We start from the raw sequence: 20,231 nt of genomic DNA on the forward strand, positions 1-20,231 counted from the left end.
TAAGCTCAATGCAATCGAAAGAGCAAAGGCTTGTGTGCGGATTTTTTCAAGCCTTGTGCAAATTTACCGAAAAACATTTTTCAGTCGTGTTTTTAAAGAAGCAAAATTACGGGCTAATCTGCTATCGAATGTCATAGCTACTTTTCAGTGCTGGATTTGTTGAATGGACTGAACAGTTAATAATCGAGCAAACCTAATTCGTTTTTTAAGCCTTTTGTGTGTGATTTCTTTGTAGAAGTATTTGGTTAACAATATCCAGCTTGTAGATAAATGAGATTATGAGCTTACAGGAGCTTCCCAGTGAACCCTGGGGGTCAGGGTGGGCCACATCCGCGGCAATTATTACGACAGGTGCTCTCTGAAAGACTTAGATATATTCTTTTTAGTGGATTCTCAATAAGTATTTTTCTATTTCAGGCGCTGATAATACGTTGAGTCTTACTCTATGCAATGGAAAAAATGCTTGCATACGCCAAACCAAACTTAAGGGCATGCGCCGTGCTCGGCTGTTGTCAGGTTTGACAGGAATTCATTTTCAATTACCATATCTTGTACATTCCAAAATATAAGCATGCAATTTGATGAAAAATTCTTCTACGTTTTTAGCTTAACTTTAGGCAGATTAGATTTTTGGCTGTAGCATATGAGCCCAAAAGGGTCTGCCCCAAAAGATTCTGCCGTGACATATATACACGCTCGCTCAGCTGCGTGCATGCACTAGGCAATTAATTTTTTTCACCTTCAAATGTCGTTTTTATTTTTCAGCCAAAAAGTAACAGCAAAAATGACATCATTTAACCAAAGAGTTATTAAGCAACACATTGTTCAACTAGAGAATTGCATTTGAGACTTGAAAATTACTGCCAAAAGCGTAACATTGTTTGCAATAAGGGTTTTATTATTCAGTTTGTTCAAAAGACTAAAAAAATGTGTCGATCGCATACATCTTTTCAAATTTAAGAAATTATGGACACAATTTAAGGTGTGTTTTGAAATAAAGAAAATGCACTTGTACTTACATGCAATAGAATCATAATTCGTTCTTTTCTTTTTTTAGCCTCAAGACAGCTTTGCATTTAACATTTTACAAATATAGTTAACTTCTATACAGATGTAACAGTGTAACATCCGTGTACAAATATTACGATATGAAAATATAATTTGTCGAAAGGACAGACAGACAGCTTCAGGATAACAAATGGTTACGGGTTTTAAAATGTACATCGAGCCACGGAGCGTTTTTATATCGACTTTTACACGCGGCTGCAAAACAGGGGTTCTAAATAAGCAGCACGTTCAGAGTGGCAAAGCAGAGTCCTCCCAGTTTATGTCAGAAGGTAAACCGCATTATTGCCCACATAGATTTAATCTGCTTTGCCCTCTTTAAGCCACCACCTTATTTGTCCATTAAGTTTAGCTCGCTTTCAATTCAGTCACAAAAGTGAGATCTGAGATACTGTGCGATCAATAAGAGAGCGTATTTAAACTGCTCGACATCTGACCCGGCCCATTGTGAATGCTCGCTACTAAGTTGTTTAAACTTCATTTGAAGAGCCATTTAGGACTGATTACTATAAAACTCACCCAATAGATCCCTGCGCCCAATCAAAACGACAGAACAACGATATGTGAAGTATAAAACGAAACGCAAACAAGTTCGCTAAGAACAGATTAGAATTTTGACTGTTTTCGCTCACCGTGAGTTCGATAAAATATCTCCAACACCCCGTCTGCCCATCTACAGAAAGAGCAAATTTTGAGTCAAATGCAATCGAGACGATCCGGAACATTTCGGACTAAGGTCACCAGTGCACCGGCCTGGCACTAATTAGTTATTTAACGTTGTTCCCAAACTGGCTGTTCACACTTTCACTCTGAGTTCAAAAGGATTAAATGTGTGACACGAAGTTCTTATCTGATCACCTTTCTCTACCTGTCATAATACTGGGCAAACAGTAGTCATACCTGCGGCTAAATCAATTAGAGAACAACGCCGTGTTTGGGCAAGGATTTACCCAGCTTTTCGTCTTAATGGAGAGGTTCGGACGAAGTGGACACGAATCGAGGGGCATTAGATATAATCCTTCGCAAATTGCTTGTTTTTTAATATGAACCGTGCGGAAAATCGAGTTCACGTGCTTGAATGTGTTTTGAATAGGTTAACCGTTTTTTTCGCACATTTACGCTGTCCAATTTAGTTTGAAGATTGGTAACACCTTTTGGAAATGAAATGTTCACATGACCATTTCTCGCGAAAACTAAACACGTTCTTAGGCCTGCATATTTTTTGGCTCCCAAACTATTCGACCTTCTGTATGTTTGCCGACCTTGTAACTCTGACACAAATATAAGCATAATAAATCATATGAGACTGAAAATCTTTTGAAACTGATGCATTTAAGACCAACCGCCTGTCCATGTTTAGAACTGTGCAATTTAGCATGAACGATCATTATCTTCTAATATTTGTGATTCCCAGAACATTAACAAAGTACCTCTTTCCAAGCTCAAAGCACAGTTTCAACATTCACACATCGAAAAATCTGCTTTTGAAATAAACATGAGAAAGTTCATAGAATTTGCCACCGACGATCGGTAAAGCGACCTTATAAAAGGATTACAAAATAATTGCTTAATAATCGGGCTTTCTTGCAACGTCCGGACTCATTGATTTACCACAGAAGTGCATTTCTGCCATGTAAACTTAACGCATGACACGAAAGGGTTATGAAACAGCCGATAAGATGGCTTGATCCACATTTTAAACGGGCATCGCATTGATCAAGGCTTCGACACTTAAGATTGCAATGTTCTTTGGTGCATGTCACTTAAATGGAGGTAGCTAGTTCGGTGCGCTCTGTACGGGAAATAAAAGTTTTTAATTTGATCTCAGAAACATTTGATAAAGTTAATCTTGGATGAATAATACACATCCAAGAATTGATTTACAGAACGGACCTACGTTTGCTATTTCTTCAATATTATGACCGCTACATTATCCCAAACTGTTCTAATATGAATGTGCTTGTGTATTAATTCTTCATGCAAGTATCTTTGTCTATTTATATGTCTGTCTTTCTGTCTGTCTGTCTGTCGGCCCGTCCTTTTGCCATTCTGTTGGTACGCCTGTCTTTTTGATTGTGTTTTTGTATTTTTTTCCACAAATCTGCCAACCCTGAGACGGGGGTAGTTTGTTTATCCACAGTCTTTACTTTTCGATTATTACGAACTGATGTAATAAATAACTTGGTTTATCATTGGGATTCATTGTGAACAAGCTACATGGCACCCTCAATCAATGGAATTCAAGATTCCACGTCCATGCGTTTGTCTTAAGTTGTCATTTTGGATAGTTATATGAATTCATTACATTTGTTTCGTTTGTAATTTCGATTCTCTGTTTTTCTTCATCAAGTACGGAAGCGGTTTCACCGAATAACTGGTCACAAATTCATAGTTGATTTTTTAAATGTGTTGACAACAAGTGATATTACATCAAGGCATCAGGTTAGTGCATTCATTTTCTCTTTCTTTTCTTTTAACCAGTAAACCGATATTTTTTGTCTTCATATGATGGATTTTTTAGAAGATAGATTTAAACTGTGCATTCGTATGGAAAGAGTTAAATTACATCGGCTACTACGAATTTCGCTGCATTGATAGTTGTGAGCTGCCAATTTAAAAGAAGAAAAAGAGTACAATTTATGAATGACTGATACACTTTTACCAACACGTTGAGTGCACGCACACACACACACACACACACACACCAAAATTTTTTGAATGTATAAATGGATATATATATATATATTTAATCATCCTTTCTCCAGTTTTCAATTTCGTAGGGTCATATCTAAACTATGGTATTTTGCGCGTTCTGTCTCAAAAGCAATGTTTACATTTACATTTTAAATTTTCAAACTCTTTATATCCGTTTTAGTGAAATTTGATATGTCTTTCCCGCCATCTTTCTATCTCGATCTAAAAATTTCAAAATCGCTCTCGGCTTAACAGCATGATTGCTTTTCACAATGTGCGAAAGGTAATGTGAAGAAGCAGATGAAAATTCGAGCAAACTTCCTTTCTGTTTAGAAGTTATATATTATTTATATATAAAAAACTTAAACAGTTAAATCAAGGTTTTCCAAACGATCCTTAAGTCTACATCAATCAATGTAATCTGTTCAGCATTGTTCTTATCCACAATACATGCGAACTAAATTAAAATGATTCTCAAAGAATGCAAACATTTGCAGATTCCTGCCTCGGCGGCAAAATAGCAACTCGGAGAGAAGGTCATAAAAATTTCATCAAAAATACAGTCAAATCCATTGACCAGTCTGTGGAGTCAAGTTGTGTCTTTAAAGAGGATAAATATGTTTATCAGTTTCCACAAACAAAAAGCCCTACAAACTCATCATCGAAAGGAGAGGGGATTCGGTAGCTGCAAGCTATCGTTGATAAAGCTGTAGTGTCGCACATGCTAACAATGGTCAAAGTCAATTTGCCTCGTGGGAATACAGAGAATGCATTTTCTTTTGCACACTGCATTTCACAGCAAATCAAATATCAACAAAAGACACAATTGTGGTGCCACATCAACGGTAAAGGAAATCAACCTTTGCCTCACATATTCTAATGTTTTGTTAACTTTCCTTTCCGTGATTAGCTTCCCATTTAATCTGTAAGTCGAGACAGTGATTATCCATGTTATCTACGGCATAGTGTTTTTGCCACGTTCATTGCCCCATACAGTATCAGTCGTCTCTCTTGGCCTTCATCATTCACTTTTTGTACAGTTCTTGGTAGCTTTTAGCATTTCGTAATAATAATTCATTCTTAAAATCAAATATCTATCGCTGAAATATTTCAAATGCTAGCTTGGGCTTTTTAACAGTACCTAAGCTAAAAAAAAAGAAAAACAATTTAGCGCCGATAGTATTGTACTAATATCCAAATATACAGTCACCTTTCAAGTATACACCAACTTTTGTCTTGGTATCTACCTAAATTTTTCACGTTACTTATAACACGATGATGTATATAGTATTTTTAGCAAACATTTAAGTTTCGTGCTTGCAGAAGATAAGAAATTATATCTGATAATGTCAAGAGTGTCAAGAGATGACAGATTAAAGCTTTGTCAGACTTCTAAAAAGGAACTCTTCAATAGTCGTTTCCGTAAGTATATGATGCAAAAAAATCCCATAGTAGTTACTTTCTACCATGAAATTCGATAACAAATCTCAGTAATAACACTGAATTTTGATACCACGCCCAATCTCTTTCGAAAATTGATATATATATATGGTATTGCATTTATAAAAACATGTTTCACCTTATTGTTATTGTTTGTCAACAATATGAATGAAATGAAACAGCAGCCGCGGCCATAATGTACGCGGACAACAGGTGTGTAGTATCAGTACCATTAAAACTCCTTTCATGGGAAAACGAAAACAAATAACACTCGCAAGTCAGAAACAACAAAAAATAGGGCCATGACATATCGACTGCACTTATATACAAATCCAGAGAATAATTATCAGATCAAAACTCCATGAAACGATTACGTAGTGCTTACACATTCATAGTGGGATTGTGCAATTATGTTAATGTCACGCACATTCGAGCCTGCTCCAATATTTGTGCTGGTTTTAGTGCTGTGTGCTTTACCACTCCAGCGCCGTAATTGCTAAACAATGACAAGTGGTAATCACTCCATGGCTTGGCACCATTTGCTACAGATAACATCAGGTTAAGATTACAGTTAATTTGGCACGTTCACCCCCACCGTCTATGAGTTCTCCACCATCTTATTACAGAATGCTACTTCATAACCAGGTGCCCATTGTCCAATACGTTGGTATCTATATCTAAATGTAAAATATTCATGGCAATAGATGTAAAGTTTATTTTCAAATGAGAGGAAGTGATGGTAAAGTTCGGTGGTGTGACAGATTCCAGTGTCAGACGGCAGTTGCTATGGTGACAGATAGGCTCAAGTCACCAAACCGCTGCTTTATCTGTATGAGAATAGGATTACTGGATGTCATGGCTCCCTAATTACAACTTTCTAGTTGTTATACCTGTCGTTTTACTTTACAGAGGCTGAGATAATCTGTTAAAAGGCATGGGAAAACAAACATTACGTACTGCACTTAAAGTAAATGATATATATTGCATTCCAGAGTTTTTATCGAGTGGATTTGAGACTGTTATATATTCACATATTAATGGTTTTGTCTCTGGAATTAAAGACAGAAACCATAAACCGGATGTAACGTGCAATATATTGATATGAATCGAGGCGTTTTGACTTAGATTGAAGGGATGGAACAAAATGCAACAAAGGAGACAATGCTAATTAAGTACTTGGTGTATTGCACATATAGCGCATCGGAAGTGCAATCTTCGATATATTTTTATGTCTAAAAAGTTTTACCAGCCCATTTTAATGGGTTTAGTAATTGATTTTTTTCTTAATACAAATAAAGGACATTCAAGAGAAATGTTATCGCAGTGAATGCAATACCGTGGAAAGGTGCATTCTTTTGGTCGTTTTGAAAGGAACCCCATTTAGTATGGTAGATGCATCTTCTTTATATTAGCGTTTTTGATTAACATTTTAGCGAGCTTGAAAGAACGAGTTTAAAGAAATTTATTTGTAAAAAGGCAGACAGAGAAATAACACCATGGGCAACTATGATAACATTTCCTAAAATAACAAGAAGTGTTTTAACGAATTTGAATGATTTTATGTTGTTTCACCATTTATTTACCACTAAATCACATTGAAAATGTTTTGAATTCTGTGAAAATTCGACAGGATATCCAAATGAAGGATATCTAAATTTAGCCCAAAGAATCAACTCGGAAAGTAAACATAAACAGAGAAATTTGCCCATAATGTCCCCATTACTACCATTAATATAGCAAAGAGATCTTATGTTCAGCGGTTTGTCTAAATTCAAGTCGAAGAATGAGAATAGTGTAGGAAACGTAGATTAATTTCCTACAGACTGTTTACAGAGAATAAGATTGAATTAAAACCATTGTAAAAATTGTTCTGAAAAATCTATATCCCCTCCGCGGTAAACTTTCCCCTGAGCGTGTATTTGTTTTCAGGTACACACAAGTAAAGATTTAATGAAGCTTCACTAAAGACGCGTATTCACCCTTTTAATTCGCATTGGCGATGTGTAGATTTCAATTAGACAATATTTATCACCGCACAGTAACAAAAGGCACTGTCCAAAGTCGATAAAGCGGAGACAGTTAGCTGAGAGTGATGGCCCTGCCCCATCACTTCTTCAAACCTACACTTTATAAATACTGTATATTTTATGGGCCATTTTGTCCGTAAAAAAGAGACTGGTAAAAAATAGCTCCCCGGGTTAAGAATGCTTAAATGTTAAGGTTATAGGTGTCTGAGGAAGGCACAGAAAGCTTCCAATAGATTGAATGGTATCTTCACATTATTCTCCCGTTTTCGGAACAATGGTCCTATGATATGATACAACAAAATACTGTTATTCTTAAATAAATTTTTTATTTGATTTTGCAAGCTTTCAAATAGCTATTTTCAAAAAAGCCAAAGCATCTTGAGTAGACAATCGACCAAGGAAGATGAGATGGGTTGTTACCGGCACGTTTGTAAAATTGTGAAAAGAAAAGGATTTAAAAAGAACCAAATTATATATTTCTCAGTAATTATCATTTATCCAATATGTTGAACCCAACTCTTTCTTTTCACAAGAAGGGGCATTTGTCCTACTGAATAAACAAACTGTACTCTCAAGTCGATAGATCTGTGGCCAAATCGTCTGTGCTAACACCGGCCCCTTTTGACTTCACATTGTTACAAGAGCAGTGCTGCAGGACGTCCGTCAACCTGACGCAACGGCGGTCAAATGCTTTTTCGCAGGAGAACCAACAGAGATGAGAACGGTACCGCTTCCTGGCGCACGCCAAAACAATAAAGGTCAGCTGCTGTCGAGGTGATAGGTCGATAAACACTGCCCAGGGGACACGAATGTGCACAGGGCCTGTTGGGCAACTCTTGGACGAAGAAAACGTTGTATTTGCCCAAGGGCAACTAGAGGTGACATTTGGCCTTCTTGGTTCAGTGTTCGACTGGAGGAGTTGTGTAAGGCTACAGGTTTATTTTTACAAGGATGATAATAAAAGGAATCTCGAGTCAATTTTTGTTTACAGTTCAAAATGTGGGAAAAGATTTACAGTAAAACGGGGAAATAAATGTATGAGGAATTTGTGAGGTTGCTAGAAATTCCACATTTACTACGATCACCCTTAAAAAAAAGTCGGAAAATATGGGGCTCAGGGGGCAGCCTAGGCCAATGATATTTTTGGCTCCCAAAAAGTTGGAAATCTGCCGATAGTTTTTTTTTCATTGATCAAGCAGAACAAAACAGAGAACAGAAAAAAACAATCACAATTTTTTGTCAACAGCTATTACTTTTATTATTCAAATCATGTTACTATTATGAAAGTATAATACGGGTAAAACAAGTTTTACGAAAGTATAACACAGGTAAGCCAGGTAAAAATTTATACAAACTCACGTTTTACAATGCATTTTATCCGTCTAACTGGTAATATCAGTGGCGCACTTTCTACAGATTTCACAACCATTTCAAACGCACATTGGACATATTTCTTGTAAGTATGAATGAATTTAATGTGAAAATGGTCCACAGAAAATATCTCGGATCTAAGTTAAAAAAACCCCCAATTAATCCAGTAGACAGAAATCGCAAGGAGTCAACGCATTTAATAAAAAACGAATTTATTCATAAACAATTATTAAACACACAGAGCGTATGGCATGGCTTAGAATGGCCAATCCTTAGTTTGACATTTTTGGTACAAATAATTTTTTACTTTTGTGGACCCATTTTTGACACAGGAACGTCTGCCACGAACGTCTGCCATCGAAACTGAACATCAACTAGCATGACATCTCTACTATAAAACAGTGTACAGATAAATTCCCTCTAAATCGCTCTCCTCGCTGTCCTTGGCTCCAAATAATTGCAAATTAGCACGTCTTACTATATTTTCCAATGGTAGTGGCCGCAGCCACGATGACAGTTCTATGTTGACCTAAAATTAAAAATACAATGACAAATGGTCAGAAAACCAGAATTCATTTTTTAAAATATATGTAGCATTTAACTTTGAGTGCTTAAATTTTCAATTTCAAGTGTTCCAAGAACACCCGAAGGAGTTTTACTCCATATCAACTGTAAGATGACGAAAATAAATAAATAAATAAATAAATAAATAAATAAATAAATAAATAAATAAAAACCGTAAAAAAATGTTCACATTAAAGTGAACGTTTTGATTCATCCAGTTGTTTTTTTTCTCTTTAGTGTGACATTGGTGACAGCCCTATCTCAGGTCAACTGAAAAAGCCTTTACGATAAGACTGAAACCTCGGTGACCTTCATTGCAAACGTAAGCACCAGGATGAGATTAAATAATAAATACCGTTCTTATTTTTGTAAAAGGCTAATATTTCCTCCATTTGTCTAACCCCAGAACAGAGTTCTTGCGTTCCTGGTGTACATAGTTTGTTAAAATGTGTTAGTTGTGCTGGGAGCCTTTCGCTCATATTCAACACATTCAGATCGCGGTTTTACAAAAAATGGAAGATTGTGTCAAAATCAAAACTGGCACAGTGCAAAATTCTTACGCTTTCACACAAAAAGCCAGGCATGTGTATGTAAAACCACTGACTTCAAACATTTGAGGAAGTCTCAACACTTGAAGATAATTTATGCAGGCCACTTCAAACGTTGAAAGAAAAATAACATATATTGAAAATGGTCAAGGTGATCATGCACCACACAACATAAAAAAATCATTGACAGTTAATGCTCAGAAATATGGATCTTTTAACAAACTTACCTTAAGGCTCTCAAAGGATTCTTCTAGGCTGGGCACCGTAACAAGAATCACACCCCGTTTCCTCACATTTTCTCGTAATAACAGCCAAAACCTGAGAAAGGAATTCAACATGTTTCACTTACCAGAATCTACGGAAATAGTTTGCATTATCGCCCAAATATTTTTTAAAAGTCCATACGTGTTTCTGATATTTCCAAGGGTAATCAGGGAGCTTTACATTATCGGCAGACAGAGTGGTAAACTAGATAAAATGCAAATAAAAATCACAGAGTCCGTGATAATTTTTACCAGTGACGTGTTGATGACACATAATTTCAACACCTTAATAGTATTTCTTCTGTTTCTCAATTATATACCTTAACAGTATTCTAATTTAAGATCCATAAATGCCTTACTTAGTTTCCACGTCTGGACTTGTGAAGAATTCAAAAACATTATTCAGAACAACAACATCGGCTGCAATAAAAGGATTACCATCATTGTAAATACTAATGGCATCAGTTTAATTAATATAATCAGTATCACTGGCCAGAGCTTTCAAGAGCTTGGAATAATATGTTGAACCATGACATGATAATACATTTTAACTTGAATAATAAACAGTGAAGACTGTTGTTAATTTAATAATCAATGAACATCATAAGCAATTTTGCTGTCGATTAAAAATGATACGAAAGGATGATAAACTTATATGCAGAATATTAACTGAACTGTCATAATTGATGCATCACCAGTTACAATATATTTGAACAATCAGTTCCATACAATTTTTAAATGGTTATAGATGCATAATATAACACAGATCTGTTTAAATGATGTATTATTTTCTACCGATTCAAAAACTCACCCTGTTGTAAAAGGTGGGACTGTTGAAGAATATCAGCACACTCTATCTTGACTCGGTCTGTCAGTGAATATTTACTAAGTATCTTTCCACTAAGCTCACAGAAATAATCATTTATTTCAACTCCTTTGATCACTTTTGCTGAACTAAAATAATATGCCTGAAACAAAAACGAAACATGATATCAATTTTATAGCGACTAACTTTCACTTCATTTTACATCAGTCTACAATAGATCTGCTAAAACAAATGGTGCCATTTAAGCTGATGGCATGAAGGCATACATCTCAAGTTAATTGCAGTTAAAAAGCTGCCATATTTCTGTCAGGTCTTAAAGGTGAAATATGTGGTAAGTACTTAGCAAAGTACTTGCATTATGGAGCATGATCAATTCATAGAATCAAAATTGATCAGGAATAAACATTTGCAATTGTTTGCAATAATAATTGATGACATCACTCCAGACAATAACACCAGAAAATAATACCAAAAAAAAAGCACCTTGTACAGAATACAAAAATAATCTGATGTGACATCCATTAATTTTTTTTCAGATAAACACAACTCTCACAACAGGCCCATGTAGTCTCAGTTACATTATGCTGTAATTGATTTTTGCTCCTCAATTTAATGTGCAGCTAAAATACCGATACCTTTCCTTTTAGACTCTGCTGTTAATAATGTCAAGGCTCTTTGTCTGGGTACTTTAAAAGCTCTTTCAAACATGCATTAATAGCAGGTCCTAAACTAGAGGATCAGAGAGGCGATACCGCCTCCGAATATTGTACCACCAGCTGGAGCAAGCGCATTCGTATAGACCCCCACATACACAAAATAAGGGACACAGCCACCAGTCTTATGCTTGACAAGCTATAAAAATGCAATCAACAAGAATTTTCAAAATACGCAAAAAATATATATAACTTAAAATGGTACAATCAAAGTTAAGTTCATCGTAAGGTAGGTCAAAGGTCAATTTCAAGGTCGCAGTAAATTGCCAGTATATGACTTCCTATTCAACTTCAATAGTAACTATGGACCTATCTCTGCCAGGTTTGGAGTTAAAAGAGAAAGAAATTAGCAGAGTTCAGTTCATGATTATAAGTAGGTCAAAGGTCAATTTGAAGGTCACATATAGATTGCCAGTATATGACTTCCTATTCAAGTCCAATAGTAACTACGGACCTATCTCAGCCAGTTTTGGAGATAAAAGGAAACCAAAATTTGCAAAGTTCAGTTCATGGTGAAAAGTAGGTCAAAGGTCAATTTCAAGGTCACAGTAAGATTGCCAGTATATGACTTCCTATTCAAGTCCAATAGAAACTACGGACCTATCTCTGCCAGTTTTGGAGATAAAAGGGAAGCAAAATTTGCAATGTTCAGTTCATGGTGAAAAGTAGGTCAAAGGTCAATTTTAAGGTCACATTTAGATTGCCAGTATATGACTTCCTATTCAAGTTCAATAGTAACTATGGACCTATCTCTGCCAGTTTTGGAGACAAAAGGGAAGCAAAATTTGCAAAGTTCAGTTCATGGTGAAAAGTAGGTCAAAGGTCAATTTTAAGGTCACATTTATATTGCCAGTATATGACTTCCTATTCAAGTTCAATAGTAACTATGGACCTATCTCTGCCAGTTTTGGAGATAAAAGGAAAGCAAAATTTGCAAAGTTCAGTTCATGGTGAAAAGTAGGTCAAAGGTCAATTTTAAGGTCACATTTATATTGCCAGTATATGACTTCCTATTCAAGTTCAATAGTAACTATGGACCTATCTCTGCCAGTTTTGGAGATATAAGGGACTAAATGTTATAATTTTGGAGTTACCATAATGTGCCTTAAATTTCGAACAGAAAAAATTAATTAAAATAAAGAAAATGTCATTTTGGTCAAAATTCTTGAAATAGGAGGTGCTCTGAAGTTTCAGAAGTTCAAGTTTGATGAAATAATGTCATTTTTGAACACAAGTTGTCTGCTTTGCCAAGCCTTATGTTTTATTTTTCCAGAGTTCAAAATTTATTATCCATTACCGTACTGCACATTTTGCTTTTACCACCAATATGTACTTTTTGATACAGCGTAACTCGAAAACCGTATGGAATACAAAAAAACCGAGACCACCTCCAGTATTGGGCTTTACATGCAAAGTTCAGTTCATGGTGAAAAGTAGGTCAAAGGTCAATTTTAAGGTCACATTTATATTGCCAGTATATGACTTCCTATTCAAGTTCAATAGTAACTATGGACCTATCTCTGCCAGTTTTGGAGATAAAAGGGAAGCAAAATTTGCAAAGTTCAGTTCATGGTGAAAAGTAGGTCAAAGGTCAATTTTAAGGTCACATTTAGATTGCCAGTATATGACTTCCTATTCAAGTTCAATAGTAACTATGGACCTATCTCTGCCAGTTTTGGAGATAAAACGGAAGCAAAATTTGCAAAGTTCAGTTCATGGTGAAAAGTAGGTCAAAGGTCAATTTTAAGGTCACATTTAGATTGCCAGTATATGACTTCCTATTCAAGTTCAATAGTAACTACGGACCTATCTCAGCCAGTTTTGGAGATAAAAGGAAAGCAAAATTTGCAAAGTTCAGTTCATGGTGAAAAGTAGGTCAAAGGTCAATTTTAAGGTCACATTTAGATTGCCAGTATATGACTTCCTATTCAAGTTCAATAGTAACTATGGACCTATCTCTGCCAGTTTTGGAGATAAAAGGGAAGAAAAATTTGCAAAGTTCAGTTCATGGTGAAAAGTAGGTCAAAGGTCAATTTTAAGGTCACATATAGATTGCCAGTATATGACTTCCTATTCAAGTTCAATAGTAACTATGGACCTATCTCTGCCATTTTTGGAGATAAAAGGGAAGAAAAATTTGCAAAGTTCAGTTCATGGTGAAAAGTAGGTCAAAGGTCAATTTTAAGGTCACATATAGATTGCCAGTATATGACTTCCTATTCAACTTCAATAGTAACTATAGACCTATCTCTGCCAGTTTTGGAGATATAAGGGACTAAATGTTATAATTTTGGAGTTACCATAATGTGCCTTAAATTTCGTACAGAAAAAATTAATTAAAATAAAGAAAATGTCATTTTGGTCAAAATTCTTGAAATAAGAGGTGCTCTGAAGATTCAGAAGTTCAAATTTGATGAAATAATGTCATTTTTGAACACAAGTTGTCTGCTTTGCCAAGCCTAATGTTTTATTTTTTCAGAGTTCAAAATTTATTATCCATTACCGTACTGCACATTTTGCTTTTACCACCAATATGTACTTTTTGATACAGCGTAACTCGAAAACCGTATGGAATACAAAAAAACCGAGACCACCTCCAGTGTTGGGCTTTACATGCTCTACAAAATGCAAAAAAGAATGGGTCTCTAGCATTAACGGTTCCCGAATTAGAGACAGTTTTCAGTTTCGGTATCTTATGGCCGCTACTCCCGTGAAAATGCACCGATTGACCCTAAATTCATGGAGATGAAAGATGACCTGAAGGGTAACACTTTCCAATAATATTATTGGTTAAGTCTGTGTGGTGTCTGAATAACAGGGCAAAAAAATTTTTTTTCGTAAAAAATTTCATTTTTTTGAAAATTTTGGCCCATTTGACCTTGAAGTAAAGGTCAAAGGTCAAATCCAAGGGTATATTTGAAATCTACACATATGACTTTTGGAAAGCCGTCTATAGAAATTTTTCCCATAACTCCTTCCGTAGGGTAGATAATTAGCATTTAATTTTGCCATTTTTAGACAAGGGTGCATTGCAATGAGTGCCACACCCAGACCCCAATACCGACAAAGCCCAAATTTTACGTGGAACGAGTTGAGATTATAGGTGACCTAAATCCATGAGATGGGTATGGGGGGCCTTACCGTCTAGGAGGAGAAGCGGTAACGGTAGCCGTCCGGCGGAGCCGGCGGAGCCGGCGGAACGATCCGGACGAGACCGAAACCATGTGTACCGCCAGCGCTAACGCTGGTGGTACAATAATTGAGAATAAGCTATATAAGTTGATAAAGTGTTAAGAATGTTTTTGAGATTTTTGAAGTATTAAACCTACCCATCTTTTTTTAAAAATAAAATAGCCTTAACTCATGCCCCAAAGGCAATTGAAAGGCAAGTTGAATCCTTTTGAGATTTTTGAAGTATTAAACCTACCCATCTATTTTTTAAAAATAAAATAGCCTTAACTCATGCTCCAAAGGCAATTGAAAGGCATGTTGAATCCTTTTGAGATTTTTGAAGTATTAAACCTACCCATCTATTTTTTAAAAATAAAATAGCCTTAACTCGTGCCTCAAAGGCAATTGAAAGGCATGCTGAATCCTTTCTATGTAATAACATTACTGTCCTGGCTCAAAATCTGCTCATGCAAGAAATGGATCTAACCTTTAACTCAGTTTACACCACATGAAAAAAAAAATGTGTCCAAGAAACATTTTGCTGAAGCAGCAGATTATTTTCTGTTATCGCATTTTTAGTTTGTATATTATGATAGTATTAGAATAATTGCAGATGATGATTGGTAAAATATGTTATTTTATATACGATTCCTTTCCATTTTATGATTATTGTTATTATAACTATAATAAAAAGGCAGCAATGCTATCAAATGTACAGACAAAAAGCAAAAAATAAAGATTCACAAAATAGGTTAGCAAAATCAGCATCAAATTTGAATCATGAACAACAGGTAACACAGATATTAAGAATATGTAACTGGCATACGGCTTCAGGCCCATGAGAGTTTAAATTCATACACTGAAATTCTCATTTTTATGTCAATATTTTAAAAATGAACAATTCACAAAAAAAAAAAAAAAAAAATCAGAACTTCATGTCAGGTATGCATTGTTGTCTATGATTTGTCTTGTCATAAAATAATTAATACATAAATAATGAAATTAATAAGACAGATGCTTGCTTATCAACATACTGTATAGGAGCATGATGGGTGCTTTTTGCTTATTCTATAAATCCAGATACTGCTCTAAGAGATTTATCAATCTGTGATATAGAATATGATCGATTCACTTTGGAAGAGTTCTCTACTGGTGACTGACAGGGCTGTATTAAACATGGAAAAAACAGATTAATTTTCTTAATTTTCTTTATATGCTAGCAAAATCAACAGCATAAAACAGCGTAATATTTTCTCTCTCTGATTCTGATAGGTAGTTCAGCATGCTTTTTTGCTCCTTCGCACTGTCTAGTTCATCTTCAATTTCATTGTGGCAGTGTTTATTACACCAAAACAATTTTCAAACTGATTACTGTTTGTCGCATACCCCTAACATTAATTAAGACTGGGAATGCACATGTAGCCACCAGACTCAACTACAAAATGTCTTCAAAGCATACTGCTCATTGTATGCATAACCCCGATATAATAAATCTTAGTAATTTCAGGCACAAAAGGACTGTTGTGAATACAGCTGAAGTTTACAGATAGATTTCTTATGTTTGTTTTCATTGCAAATTGGTTCAATCTTTTTGGTACAACCCATCTTTAGGAATTTGATTAAGATAAACTCAACACAGACAGCCAGTGTGACTCCACCACTGGGTGTGGCATACAGTTTACTTTCCATATGGGCATACATCTACCCAGGGCCACAGATTAATTATGTTCATTTTTCTTTAAAATTTTCTTCACAGTAAACAAAAGTGTCATGAATTACCCAGAGACATATCTGTGAATATCTAGGGAAAAATCAATCCCTGGCATATGTAGAGGGTAGCATACGCCTGCTGTGAGAACATTTTTATCAGATGGCAAGACCAGAAGAGCAAGGTTCATACCAACAAGTGTGGATACCAGTATCAGGCTTGTAGCTGGGGTGGGGGGTGGGGTGGGGGTAGGGGGGAGGGTCAGGAGGTTCAAACCCCTTTTTTGCTGGGAAAAGGTCCCATCTGGGTAAAATTTTATCTGGGTACATGAAGGTTTCATGGTAAAATGTCCCCTTTTCCAGAAAAAGAACCCCCCTTTTCAAATTGCTGGCTACGGACCTGCCAGTAAACTGTATCTGTCATGTTAATACAATTGAAGTGTCTTACTCCATAGAGCACAGCTCCCAGCCTAGAACCCACATCAAGCACCATCTTCTCGGCAAGGTCTGGCAACGCATACTGGAACACAAACTTGACCTGTGTCTTAGACATAGAGTGGCTGACAAAGGCTGAAATATTGGTGAAATGGGGTTATAAGTGGCATTTTGAGACTAGTTCATGAAAACAACCGACTATACTCAATGTCAGGGTGCTAACTTTTGGATTTAACAGATTCCTGGATTCAATGAAAAATATGAATTCAATTATTGAGAAATGGCTTTCTAATTCACCTTTACAAAAATCAACTACACCAGTAAACTTAAAAGAATGACCATTAGCTTTATTTCATTATGTGAGAAGTAATAAGATTTGTCAATATATATATATATATAGAGTTGACAAGTAAAAAAAAGGTGATTCTCCATACTCAGTGGTGCGGTGTCGTGGGACAAGCACTTTTTACAATAGTTTCTGCTCATAGATCCTTCCTCACACAGCTGGTCTATAATATCATCTGTGTACAGAAAGGCATCCACACTAACTGTAGTCTCTGGGTTGCACTCCGTTCTCTGGAATGTGGCAATGCTTTAAGATATGAATTTACTATGATTTTTCACATCCAATTTACAAATAGAGTTTAAACCACAAATGGAAAAGCACTGAAATAATTGATAAAGAAATTGTATTTAATAAAGCTTTTCTGATAGAAGTGCAATAAAGACCCACTAAATGCATCAGGAAATTAGCCTTCATTACAATAATGTACATTCATAAAGAATAAATTAACAGCATGCTGCTAAGTAAAACAGAAAGCATACCTAATAAAGGATGAATTAACATACAAATCAAATCTTGGTATTAAGTATTAATGCAGAGTTAATCTTATATTGGGAATAAACTATGGCCTTACAGAAAACCAATAAATAAAACCTGATGCATAATAAAACAGTAATAATCTATTATTGAGATTTGCTTTGATGAGAAAATGGAGGTCATTGACATCTTGTCTTGAAATTCTAGTTAGAATAATGACTAGACAAATTACGGAGGCGGATTTGGGCCGTCTCCTGGGTCTTCCAGAAAACGGTCAGATTTTCAAGTTTACACTGACGGGTATCTATTTTTTTTCTGTGGGAAGACGGTCAAAACTGGTGGATAGATTGACAAAGATAATTTGGAAGACTGTCATAAAATATCTCTGGGTCTGCCCCTGAAATTATTGGATAATGATAAGTAAATTGCATGACCCTTCTCTCCACCTCTTACTCTAGCTGGTATGGTCACAGACAGATTAAATTTAGAACGTATTCCCATAGATTTTAGATCGATCTATCCCCGTGGGGAGTCACACTAGATTACTGTTAGATAATCCGGCTTAAATGTCCGTCCCGCCTACTACAAGCTGTAAGTGGGTAATTAACTTTCGTGCCCGCTCGGCTGACAGCTATTTAGCGTGAACCCCCCAGGGAGTTAGGTCGATCTATTTTGGATCGATCTAATACCTGGGAATGGGATCTTAGACAAAGGGTACAGGCACATACCTACACCATTAAATTAAAAAAATTGCAGGTCTAGTCTTCTCTTTGAAAGGGGAGAAAACTGTTCCATCCTTGGTCCACAAAATCAAATTAAAACACAAAATTCACAACTATTCAGATACTGGGTATTTCTAATATCCTGAATGAACAACGTAAAGGCACCAAACAGCTAGGTAACATTATTTTTACTACTTTCTCTTATCCTTTGTTCAAACCTATTTGTGATGGTAACTCCCCTTATTGTCAGTAGGAAAAACAATGTTTTCCTTGGGTGCCAATCCCATCAATGGAACTTCTTCACGCAAATCATCACATATACTGTTGAGAAAAACATCGGCTTCTGACAGTCTGTCCATGCTTTCAACTGGAAATGAATGGTTACCAAGTTACTCTATTCATGCACTGTAGTTAATTGAGAAGGAAAAAAGAAAGGACTGAGGGAAAGAAGAAAGGTAAAAAGGATTTCCACTAGCTATACCTTTAAACATGTTACTAGTTTATGTATGATAACATCCCTTCACTTTTATTCTCCACACCATAACTCTACTGCATTGTTACCACCACCCCCCTCCCACACACTGGTAATGATGGAGTAATGATATAGGGAAAGTAAAGATGGGAACTGATGATTTATATGGGGAATGATACATATGGGGTTGTAAAGAAATGATCCCTTAAACATTCTGAAATGTGACATGGCCCTGATTTCTGCATGTAACTAAATAATAATTAAAATACTTTAATTATATTTTATTATAAGGACTATTAGGACTGGCAAAAGTCCAACTAAAAATTAATTTTCTATATTTAAAAATACATGTATACAAACTGTACATTGTACTTGTACCAGTATACTGGTGCAAGCACTCTTTCTATATATATGCACCTGTGAAATGCATTCCCATAATTCCAATTAATTTGAAATATAAAACCCTGTTTAAAGTTATCTATAAGATACACGGGTTAATTACGTGCTCGGACAAGTACATACAAATTGCTGGCTATACAAGATAGTGGAATAATGTAACATATTTAGAAATTGACTGATGACGCACTGCATTAGAGTATTAGACTAATCATTAGTCTAATGATGAGAGAGAGAGAGAGAGAGAGAGAGAGAGAGAGAGAGGCACGTCACCTTGAGTTTGGCAATATACATTTGCAACCCATTCTATAAATTTTGGTAGCACCAAAGGGTCAGTTCTACTGAGGAGATCTTTAAATTCATCTTGCGCTGTGGGGAAATCCATTTCTCGTGTCTTCTTTCAAAACGAGGTCGAGAATTCCCAAGACAAGCCCAACTGTGAACAATGTACGCACATACTGTCCAAGATTAGATTTATAAATAGTTAATTAATAAATATTCAGGGGCAGATCCTATCCAGGATTATTTGAAGGGGGGGGGGGGGGGGGGGGGGGTCCGTGAATGCGAATCCGACCCCCTCCTTGGCGTGGGATTCGGGGCCCGCTTAAAGGGCGAACGGTGCCATTTGGTAGCCTACGAGGGGACCATTTGGTGTGATTTTTTTCAGAAATCCAAGGGGGGGGGGGGGGGGGGGGGGTCAGGACCCCTCGTGACCCCCTCTAAATCTGACATTGAATATTGTATGACAACATTCAAACTTTTTAAATTGTACTAGTACGAGGTTTTACATAGCGTAGGCCTACAGTAAATTGTAATGCGAAAGGTTTCGATCAATTATCTCAGTGGCGGGTTTAAGGGAGGGTCAGGGGGGGCCTTCAGTTTCTAAAAAAATAACACTAATTTTCCCCTCTTGGAATTAGAATTTTGACTAGCTGATTTATAGTTATAAATCTTGCCAAATGGCTTCGTTTGCGCTCTAAAATACCAAAATTTTTCA

At 36.0% G+C, this 20,231-nt stretch overlaps 1 protein-coding gene across 2 annotated transcripts; it reads right to left on the reverse strand.

Annotated features, from left to right (window-relative positions):
- Nucleotides 1-8,458: 8,458 nt before the first annotated feature.
- On the reverse strand, nucleotides 8,459-19,644 carry LOC106150679 (uncharacterized). 2 transcript variants are annotated; one of them, XM_013523613.2, is made up of 8 exons: nucleotides 19,508-19,644; nucleotides 18,606-18,733; nucleotides 17,259-17,400; nucleotides 16,838-16,959; nucleotides 10,784-10,940; nucleotides 10,332-10,392; nucleotides 9,937-10,027; nucleotides 8,459-9,126 (listed from the first exon to the last, which is right to left on the reverse strand). In XM_013523613.2, exons 1-8 carry the CDS (start codon nucleotides 19,617-19,619, stop codon nucleotides 8,989-8,991), a joined length of 951 nt encoding a protein of 316 aa, XP_013379067.2. In that variant the 5' UTR covers nucleotides 19,620-19,644; the 3' UTR covers nucleotides 8,459-8,988. The 2 variants fall into 2 exon arrangements, with proteins under 2 accessions (XP_013379067.2, XP_086862220.1); XM_087006094.1 differs by lacking the exon at nucleotides 18,606-18,733.
- Nucleotides 19,645-20,231: the final 587 nt, after the last annotated feature.

The sequence above is a fragment of the Lingula anatina genome, chromosome 2 (assembly GCF_051362555.1).
Source record: "Lingula anatina isolate TDL-2025a chromosome 2, LinAna3.0, whole genome shotgun sequence".
In the NCBI taxonomy this organism is placed as follows: domain Eukaryota; kingdom Metazoa; phylum Brachiopoda; class Lingulata; order Lingulida; family Lingulidae; genus Lingula; species Lingula anatina.

Coding starts and splice junctions, on each gene's coding strand:
- LOC106150679 (XM_013523613.2), bottom strand. CDS start 19,619: ATGGATTTCCCCACAGCGCAAGATGAATTTAAAGATCTCCTCAGTAGA. Junction 18,734..19,507: donor TGTATATTGCCAAACTCAAG/GTGACGTGCCTC, acceptor ATTCATTTCCAG/TTGAAAGCATGGACAGACTG. Junction 17,401..18,605: donor TTTTTCCTACTGACAATAAG/GGGAGTTACCAT, acceptor GCCACATTCCAG/AGAACGGAGTGCAACCCAGA.